The sequence below is a fragment of the Chaetura pelagica genome, unplaced genomic scaffold (assembly GCF_000747805.2).
Source record: "Chaetura pelagica isolate M959 unplaced genomic scaffold, ChaPel_1.0 scaffold624, whole genome shotgun sequence".
Classification (NCBI taxonomy): domain Eukaryota; kingdom Metazoa; phylum Chordata; class Aves; order Apodiformes; family Apodidae; genus Chaetura; species Chaetura pelagica.
In genome coordinates, this window is record NW_009953079.1 from 73,886 (window position 1) to 84,527 (window position 10,642).

At 44.7% G+C, this 10,642-nt stretch overlaps 1 protein-coding gene across 1 annotated transcript in view; it reads left to right on the forward strand.

Moving 5' to 3' along the window:
* Window positions 1-10,642, forward strand: part of BRD4 (bromodomain containing 4) — a 51,523-nt gene that overhangs the window by 20,421 nt on the left and 20,460 nt on the right. The window contains exon 11 of the mRNA XM_009996968.1: window positions 2,899-3,009. Within this exon, the coding sequence (XP_009995270.1) occupies window positions 2,899-3,009 (111 nt within the window). The remainder of the gene's footprint in view (window positions 1-2,898; window positions 3,010-10,642) is intronic.

Consider the following 10,642-nt stretch of genomic DNA (forward strand, 5'->3'; position numbering starts at 1 on the left):
TTCAGTGTTTTTAGACTATTTCATTTTTAGATTGATTTTTTTAAATCTCATGTTTAGATTTTTCAGGGGTTTAACATTTTCTTTGCTTTTTTAGATTTTATTTCCATTTTTTGTGTTTTATTTCAGTTTTATGGATTTTATTGTAATGGTTTTAGATTTTATTTCAATTTTAGATTTAATTTTTTAAAATATTGTTTAGATTTTTCAAAATGTTTTAAAGTTTTCTTTGATTTTTTAGGTTTCTTTCCATTAGATTTTATTTTCAATTTGTGGATTTCATTTCAGTGATTTTAGATTTTATTTCATTTTTAGATTTAAAGTTTTGAAATTTCCTTTTTACATTTTTAAATTTTATTTATAATTAATTATTATTTGGATTTTATTTCCATGTTTTAGATTTATTTCCATTTTTTAGATTTAATTTCCATTTTTCTAGGTTAATTAGATTTTTGTACATTTTCTCTAGTTTCATTTTAAATTTCTTTCCAGATTTTAGATCTATTTCATTTTTTAAGACTTGTTTCATTTTTTTTTTTAATTATTCCATTTTTTAAAGTTTTATTTCATTTTTTGTAGCTTTGATTTCCTGGCTCTAATGACTCCCCAACTTGCTGGGGATCTCAGATGGATCACCAGGGTGATGGGACAAGGGGTGATGGTTCTAAACTGAATGAGGGGAGATTCAGGTTGGACATCAGGGAGAAATTCTTCACCATGAGGGTCATGAGGTGTTGGAACAGGTTGCCCAAGGAGGTGGTGGATGTCTCCTCCCTGGGGGGCAGTGGCTGAATGGCCACCAGCAGCTGTGGTCAGTGGTTCAGTGTCCCAGTGGAGGCAAATTACAGTTGGGGTCAGTACTGGGACCGGTGCTGTTCAGCATCTTTGTTGGAGATATGGACAGTGGGATTGAGTGTCTGCTCAGTGAGTTTTCTGACTATCCCAAGCTGTGTGGGGTAGTGGACACCCTAGAGGGAAGGGATCCATCCAGAGGGATCTTGACAGGCTGGAGAGGTGGCCAATGCCAACCTCATCAAGTTCAACAAGACCAAGTGCAAGGTCCTGCACCTGGGTTGGCACAAATCCAGGCTGGGTGGAGAATGGCTGGAGAGCAGCCCTGAGGAGAAGGACCTGGAGTGGGAGGAGATGAGAAGCTGGACAAGAGCCCCCAGTGACTGTTGGAGCCCAGAGGCCAGTTGTGTCCTGGGCTGCATCACAAGAAGTGTGGCCAGCAGGGGCAGGGAGGGGATTCTGCCCCTCTGCTCTCCTCTGCTCTGGTGAGACCCCACCTGAAGTTCTGGGTCCAGCTCTAGAGCCCCCAGCACAGGAGACACATGGAGCTGTTGGAGGGGGTCCAGAGGAGCCCACAGAGATGATGGGAGGGCTGAGCAGGTCTGCAGACAGGCTGGGAGAGTTTGGGTGTTTGTTCAGACTGGGATCCACCTTCTAGTGACCTTCCAGTATCTGAAGAGGGTCTTCAGGAAAGCTGGGCTTGCTCTTCACCAGAGAGGGCAGTGATAGGACAAAGGGTAATGGTTTTAAATTGGAAGAGGGGAGATTTAGTTTAGACTTCAGGAAGAAATGCTTCACCATAAGGGTAGGAAGGCACTGGAACAGGTTGCCCAGGGAAGCTGTGGCTGCCCCCTCCCTGGAGGTGTTCAAGGCCAGGCTGGATGAGCCTTGTGCAGCCTGGTCTGGGGGGAAACCCTGCTCATGGCAGGGGGGGTGGAACCTGATGGTCTTTAAGGTCCTTTCCAACCTTCACCGTTCCGTGATTCTGTGATTAACTCCTGCCACGGGGTGGGGGTTTGGTGGCTCCAGCACAAAGCGTTCGGCTCCTCAATCCCCTGGAAACGTCCCTGCTTTAATTGCAATTAAGAGCTTCTATCTCCAGTCATTCTCATGAAACCCATGAATGATCCTCCCAGTGAGGGACAGAGCCCTGGCTTGGGGCAGGGAGCAATCTGCTTTCATTTTATTCCCTTTTCATCTGTTTTAATATCTTTTTATTTCTTTCATAATGGTTTTGTCCATTTTAATATATACTTTATAGCTGGTTTTCCTTCCTTTAATATAATGTCTTTTTAAATGGTTTTGACCATTTTAGTATCTATTTTTAACTTATTTTTACCTACTTTAACATGTCTTTTTAAATGGTTTTGTTTGTATTTTAATAATATATTTTAATATATTTTATATATGGTGTTTATTATATTCCTATTTCAATGTATTTGCATATATTTAGCTAAAGCTAATTTTGCTATTTCAATATTTAAATATATTTTGAATCAATTATAAATCAATTTATAGTTATATATGTCAGTAGTTAAACTTATATATATTATTGATATATTATATCGATATATATCAATAGTTATATATCAATAGTTATATATATCAGTGGTTATATTGCCATTATATATATCAATATATAACATACACAACATTTTCTATCCAAGGTATATCCATAAATCCCACAATATCTGTAAATTCCATTTAAATACACCTTTTACACCCATTTTTATTGTTAATATCTTCTAAAAAATCTCAGTCTAGAATCAATATCCACATTTATTCCTGACCAAAGACCATCTCCACACCTTTTTGACCCAAACTTCCCCCCAGCTGAGTGGGCTGGGGCAGTGGCGGGGGCAGAAAGGAAAAGTGAGTTTTGAGCCTCAGATCTCACAGCCACACGGGGCTGAACCCCCTCTGGGTCATCCCTGTCCCCACCCCACAAGGGTGGTGCCAGAGGGGGACATTCCGCTGGGAACGGTGGAGATTCGGGATGAACAATGGGCCGGGCCAGTCCTCAGGAATGTGCAGGGGGGGCAGGTCCTGTGCACCCCCCGGGGGTCAGAACCACATCCCCTCTGACCGTTTCCCCTTGTCCTCTTGCAGCAGAGAAGGTGGACGTCATCGCTGGCTCCTCCAAGATGAAGGGGTTCTCCTCCTCCGAGTCGGAGAGCACCAGCGAGTCCAGCTCCTCCGACAGCGAAGAGTCAGAAACAGGTTAGAGCAGCTTCTTTCACCACTCAGTCCTAGCCCTGCTTTCTGTATAAATAAATATGTTTTCATTCCTGGCTTGGTCTTTTAATTATTTTCTTGGTTTTTAACCTTTATCATGAACCAAAAAAAAACCCAGCAGCTGCAGGTTGCCCGTTTTTGGGGCTCAAGGTGGACAACTTGGTGGTAGCAATGGTGTCTCTAGTGGTTCTTAGGCCCAACACGATGATGTTTCTTGAGCCAAAACCCGCCGTGCGCCCTGGTGCCGCTTAGTTAATGACCTCAGTTGGTAATTTTAGAAGATCTCTTGGTTTTGCCCTCAAAGGAGAGGTGGAAATTGTTGTCACTGGTGCCACAAAGGGTGGAGAAACTGGAGGAAAGGGTTTTTTTCCTGTAAGATCCTTTCTATTTTCCGGCGTTGGGCCGTTCAATAGGAAATAGGATTGAAAATTAAATTTGAATTGGCTGGAGCAGCATCTCCCTCATTCCTCCACGGTTTGGGTTGGAATTAAGCTCTTCTCATGTTCATAATGATCCCATTTTCCTTCTTTTTCCCTCTTGGATTTCGGGAGGCAAAGCTGGTGCCGTCACTTAGAGCTGTTTTTTCCTCAGAGCTGCTGACTCCGAGGGCTTGGGTGGTTGACTGGGATTATCCTGGTCAACATGGAGACTTTGGCATCTCCAGCAGGGTGGGTTATGAAGGATGGACATGGCAGGGAATAATCTGATTTATTTCCATAGCTGGGTTGGGTGTAGAGGGGCAACAGCACCAAAAGCAAGAGTAGAAATCCCATGAAAAAATAAAATTGACCCCGAAAATTAATTTTGAGCCGGTGCTGGAGGCACTTTCCAGTGATCCTCTGCTTTTTAGGGATGGGTTTATCTGGGATAAGTCGGAACTTGGTCACTTTGAGCAGATTTAGCTACTTGAATGTATTTTTAATAGCATTTGGTGCTTTTTTTTTGGTTAAAGGAGGTCGAAAAGGGTTGGTGGAGTGTTCCGGGTTGAGTCTTGGTAATCAGAAGATTAAATAATTTGGTAAATAATTAATTGGCAAATAATCAGACTAAATTCTGTCCTGGCTTGATGGGGGGAACCAAAACCTTCCCCTATTTCTGCTCTTAAACAAGATTTTATCTAATTTCTCTTTATTTCTGGTGGGCTTCCATCATACCAAACAAAATCACTCAGAGCAACCAGTTTATTGCGACCCACCCAATGGTGTCACATTGACCTTGGCCAACACCAGCTCATCCCAAAGCCAGAGCCTTTATCATAGAATCATGGAACAGTTTGGGTTGGAAGGGACCTCAAAGATCATCTAGATCCAACCCCCTGCATGGGCAGGGACACCTTCCACTAGAGGTCCACTAATCCCTGTGTCCCATTCCCAAATGGAACCCGGCTGATAAAACCCACCCAATAAACACATTTGCTACAAATCCCCAAATTACCTTTTATTTTAAATTCTCCCTTTTTTTCCCCTAAAGCTGATGCTGGATCCTCACCTGGGAGACCTGGGTCCTCCACCAGCTTTTTATCCCGGCTGACAATTTCTAAGGATGGTCTCAGGGATCCCTCCAGAGTGCGGCACTGGGGTTGTGAGGTGTAAGGTGGGAATTTTTGGGATGCACCAGTGCCAAACCCTTCCCATTTCAATGAGCAGTACTAATGAAACATAGAAAAGCACCAAAATCTGTTCCATGTGCTGCTCACTCCAGCAAAACCAGCTCCCATGGAGCAGAAAATGCTCTTTCAGGAGCATTTTCCCCCAAACGGTGGCGGGTGGATGAGGAGCGCGTCTTGCTCCTGTGTTGGGAGTTTTGTGTTGCCTTTGTCCTTTCATGGGCTGTTTTTCCCCAAATCCAACAGCTCTCTGATGTTTTCCATCCCATCTGGGGGATTTGGAATTCATTTGGCCAGGTTGACTGACATTATCTAGGCTAAGCTTGGTGCTTGGGAGAATCCACTCTGGCACAGATACCCTTGGTGGTAGCACCATCAGGGGATGAATCCAACTCAGAACACTTGGGGTAGGGAATTGATTAAGATAATTAGTTTCAATTAATTTTTTTAATTAATTAATTTAATTTATTTCCAGTGCCGGTGGCTTGTTACTCTCCTAAACCACTTTTTTCCTCCCCTTTCCAATAAAATACATGATGAATACCCCTGAACACCAGGATTTGCCCAGTATTCCATAGATACGCATCCCAGTGTTCACAATGTTACCGTTCAATCGCTTTTAAGTTGTGTTTTTAGACCTTTTCATGACCTTTTAAGATGGTTCAAGACCTTATAAGATGTTATAGGACTTTTTCAAGACCTTTTAAGATGGTTTAAGACCATTTAAGATGTTCTGAGACCTTTTGAAAGTGTTCTCAGACCTTTTCAGGACCTTTTAAGATGCTTTAAGACCTTTTTACATGCTCAAGGCTTTTTAAGGTGTTCTAAGACCTTTTAAAGATATTTTCAGATGCTTTAAGACCTTCTAAGATATTTTAAGGCACTTTAAGACATATTTTTGACACTGTGCGTTGTCGTAGTAGTTTATGATGATGTTAATTTAACGACCCCAGGCAGGACAGGGCAGTTATTTTTGCTGTTGTAGAATACTCATCTATTTACTTTTTTGTGTGTAAATCATAGCAGTGCCTGCACTGGCTTAAGTGGAGAATTCAGATTTTAAATTTGCTGCTCAGCTTCCAGACCTGCCCAGCAGCTTTTAATAAGATCTGGCATCTTAACCCTCTTCTTTGAATGAGGTTTTTATTTGCCCGTCGAGATCACTTTGTGCAGGAGATGTTGGTGATTGTAAAATGGGCACCAAAGGTGGATGAGAAAAGCATTTTTTTTAAATGAATTTTTGCATTGTCTTGAGTTCATAAGGAAAAAACCAGGGTGGTTGATGCTGATGTGTATCAACAAAGGCAGACACGGTGAAATGATAAGCCAGAATTAATGGCAATTAATTGCAACTCCACGTTGCTCTCTTTAGAGAGTGGTTTTGCTGCGCGGCGGCGGCTCCTCCAGTGAGCTACCTCTTGCCTTTTTCCTTTGAAAACTGGAATTCTTTTGATTTTACCCTCTTGAATCCATGTGGTGGCTCCATCCCTCTGTGTAGCTGGCAATTAAACAAGTCGCTTTATTAAATTAGGAGTGTTTTGCCAAAAATCTGCTGACCCTCTGAAAATAGGAGGCTTCCAAGAGAGGAAAAAGAATAAAAATCCAGGTTTTGGAGCACAGAGTCGGGGCTGAACCTTGGCCTTGTGCCCTGGGGAGCCAGCGGTGCTGCTCGAGGGGGTTGTTCTGGTTTAACTTGTTGTAATTAGCAATTAGGGGATACAAATGACCCCAGACTCCATCCTGGGAGAATCCAGGTCAGGTTCTTACTTGCGAAGGGCTGGGGTCTTGTGCTCCCAGCAGCTCTGACGCTTCTCCCAGCTCTGAGCCTCAGCCCTTGGTCTGAGCCATGGTTGGTGCTTGAGCAGCTTTAAACCTGGCTTAGTTGTGGTGGGTACCAAATTTGGGGTTAATAAGCAGCAAACCAGACACGTGGTACCTGTTTCTCCTCTGCTGAGTGGGGTTATTAAATCCCTGAAATATTTTGGGAGACACTTCCCAGGAGTCCCAAGAGACCAGTCAGGGGGAGAAATCAGGCAGCTGCGTGAATTAATAGCAGCAATTTGAAGTTCAGCAGTTAAATATGAACCTCAGGTAGTTCCTCATCACTAATTTGGCTTTTCTTTGGGAATTTCCTGATGGAAAACTGGGTTTATCAGCGTGTTTTGTGCAGCTGTGAAAAGGCTCCAGACGGCGCCTGGGGCTGCGGCATCGCCGTTACCTTAATTGGGGGTTAAAAGTCAGGGCTGGAACTGGCTCAGCAGGGCTGGAAAACCCGTTTCTGGGGTCATGGAGCTGCTTTTTTGCCAGTTCTCAGTGCTGGTAACCAGTGACGTTAGGAGGAGGGTCAGGGTTGACACTGGGCTGGGACTTAGTTGCATCTCTGAAGCCTCTGAATCCCTCGGGTTTAATTCCTGGATCCCTGGTGGAAATTGCAGGAACCTGGGTTTAAATGACAGGTCCTTGGGTTTCATTTCAAACTACCCAGGTTTAATTCAAGGTACTTGGGTTTAAATTGCAGATACTTGGTTTTAATTTAAAAATACTTTAAGAAATTCACGGTACTTGGGTTTAAATTGCAGATGCCTGGGTTTAAATCACTGGTACTTGGGTTTAATTCAAGGTACCTGGGTTTAATTTAAAACTACCTGGGTTTAATTCAAAGTACCCAGGTTTCATTAATGCAAAGGTACCCACGTTTAATCAACTCATACTGTAGGCACCCAGGTTTAATTCAGAGGTGCCTGGGTTTAATTTGCAGCCACCCTGGTTTGAACCATGGGTACCTGGGTTTAATTTGGGGGTACCCAGGTTTAATTAATTCAAAGATACCCAGGCTTAATTCGCAGTTCCCTAGTTTGATCTGCGGGTCCCGTAGCTGCTGGTGGAGCTCAGTCCCACCACCCAGGGCCACCCTGTCCTCCACGTGGTGCCTTTGATCCTCCACTCAGTGTCCTTGGAGGCAGAGTTGGGCCAGTTCAACCCAACCATGGATTTTTTTTGAGCTTTTGGAAAGAATTTGTTTCTTTTCATCCCATTTCCAAGCTCAGTTCCTTGGGTGTGATGTATGATAGGAAGGACTTGGTGTCCCTCCTTGACCTCCCACCAGTCTCGTAGCCACCTTCTTGGCTCGGCAGGAGGGGACAGAGCTCTAGTAGAGACCGGCTGGGTTTAGCTACCTTCACCCACAGAAAAACCCAAATCCCTTTAGTTTTACCCCAGAAATCATTCCTTTGACAAGGGCAGGAGTGATGGGACGAAGGGGGATGGCTTGAAACTGGAAGAGGGAGATTAGGTTGGACATGAGGAGGAAATTCTTAGCTGGGAGGGTGGGAAGAGCCTGGGCCAGGGAAGCTGTGGCTGCCCCATCTCTGGCAGTGTTGAAGGGCAAGTTGGATGGGGCTTGGAGCAACCTGGGCTGGGGTGTCCCTGCCCATGGAGGGGGTTGGATCTAAATGATCTTTAAGGTACTTCCAACCCAAACCATTCCATGATTCTATTAATGTGTTTCCTCGAGATTGAGTCCCACCCAAGAGTCACTCCCACAGTTCTGCCGTGGGATCCTGGCTTGCCGTGTCTTGGCAACATGGGAGAGGCTGCATCTCCTCCTTGAGTGCCTGATCCAACACCCCACTGAGCAGCTTTTGGGTCAAACGTGGCAAATTTGGGTGTGTTTAATGGCATTTGGAAATGAAAAGCCAACCCGGCCATTCCTCTGGCAGCGCTGCTGTCGCCGGCATCGCCAGTTTTTGGGGAATTCCTGGGGTCTAAAGCCACCAGTCTGATCTTACAAGAGGAGAATTAAAGTTCATATTTTCCACTTAAAAACCCCTTCAAACACCAAATCCAGGAGTCCCCATTGTGGCTCCACTGCCCTAAAACCTGATTGATTCCCTTTTATATAAAAACCTCTATTTATAGCAAATATTCTACTGAAAAGTTCCTTTTTTTTGTGGTTTTTAAGTCACTTTTAGCATTTATTATTCTCTTTTCTGCAAATAAGTTTCTTAATTTCTCAGAAGACTTGGGAATGATGTAGGATCCTGATTTTCTTGGAACGTATAACTGCTTGTTTTGAGCAAAGTTGTCCTTTTAGATCTATTTTTTTCCTGGAATTCACCAGCCTGTTGGAAAATTGGGATGACTTTAATTACAAACAATCCTTTATTTAGATTTTCTGCTATTTTTTCCTACTTCACCTTGATTTGCCACACTGACTTTCTATAAATCTGTCAATTTTTATACCCTCTGGACTCTGGGATTTCCCAGCCATGTAACCACCAGCTTCTTTCTTCTCTTTCCCGCCATAAAAAGGGAAAAATTGTATCATTTTGATATTTTGATTGTTAAATAATAAAATCAATAAAGTGGCTCGCTATGGGAATGTACTTTTTTTCTGTAGAATCCTGGAATTTTAACCAAGAATGTGGAAATTGTGATCAGTGAACCGTGTTTTGCCATTCTGGGTGGATTTGGGTGAGAGGAAAAGATGAGGATTTAGGGAAAAATTCATGAGGACCACGTGGCCGCCAGTGGGAACGGAACCTCATGACCTGGTGAACTTTCCTGCTCTAAAAACATCTTGAGGTGACATCACAGAAATCACCTTTTCCTTTAATCCGGTGGTTTTTAGGCCCACAGATGAGGTTTAGCTTGCCAACTTGAGATGCCCTCAGGGTTGGAGATGGGACAGGGCTTCTTCTTGGTGCTCTTGTTCCTCAGGAAGATGCTGGTGGAGATGCTGAACCACAACACCAGCTGTGACCCAGTCACCGTCTTCAGTGGGGAAGAAACTTCATCCTTTGGTGGGGTTGGCACCTCTGAAGTCACCGATGCCACCGGGTGATCCCCCTGGGACCATCATGGCTTTGCTGCTCATGATCTCTGTTGGCTTCATCTCAGTGAAGGCCTCTCCACTGTCAGGGTTGGAGATGGGACGAGGGCTTCTTCCTGGTGCTTTTCCTCCTCAGGGAGATGCTGGTGGAGATGTTGAACACCAACAACTGTCCTCAGTGGTGAAGAAGCTTCATCCTTTGGTGGAGTTGGCATCTCTGGAGTCACCAATGCCACCAGATGATCCTCTTGGGACCATCGTGGCTCTGTGGGCTTCGTCTTCTCAGTGACATCTCTGGTCAGCATGAAATGCCGTCAGGGTTGAAGATGGGACAGGATTTCTTCCTGGTGCTCTTGCTCCCTGTGGAGATGCCAAACCACATGACACCAACTGCAACCCAACAACCTCTTCAGCGGTGAAGAAGGTTCATCCTTTGGGTTTTGCCAAGCTCATTGCATCTCCAATGTCACTGGTGCCACAAGGTGATTCCCCTGTGACCATGAGTGATGGCCTCTGTTGGCTTCATCTTCTTGCTGGAGGCTCTTCCAGAGCACCCATGACCTGGTGGAAGCTTTCAGCCATGGTCGTGGTCCATAGGGTGGTTCAAGCAGCAGGATCCACTCATCCTGATCCAGGGACTTGCCTGGGTTCATCGTGGTGAGACCAAGATCAGTGGCAAAGCCAACACTCAAAAATTTCCCCTGGGGAACCACCAGGACACAGCACATTGGAGGATGGATGGAAAAGAGCACAGCCATCTTCCCCAAAGGAGCAGCTCTGGAGAAGTGGGTTTTGGAGCAGCTCATGCTCACACTTGTGCCACAATCCTTCCTCTTCCCACCTGGAATGGGAGCAGGAACATGCTCGGCCAAGGCGCTGCTGGATCACATGGCTCTTCTTGGGAACTGCTTTTCCATCCCTCCTGACTCTTCTCCTCCCTTCCCACCCAACACCCTGTGTGGTTCTCCCAGTTTTGGGTCTTCACCATCCCATGAGCCCTTTTATCCTGATTAAATTGGATGAGACAGAAACTGGAGGCTCCATGATGACACCTCCACTCCCCAGGAGCTGCACCTGGACATATCTTATCCATAGGGAACCTTTGCCAGTGAAACTTGTCTCCACTTCTTGTCCCTGCTTCTTCTCCAGCATCAGTGGGATGAGCAGTGAAGTCCTGCAAA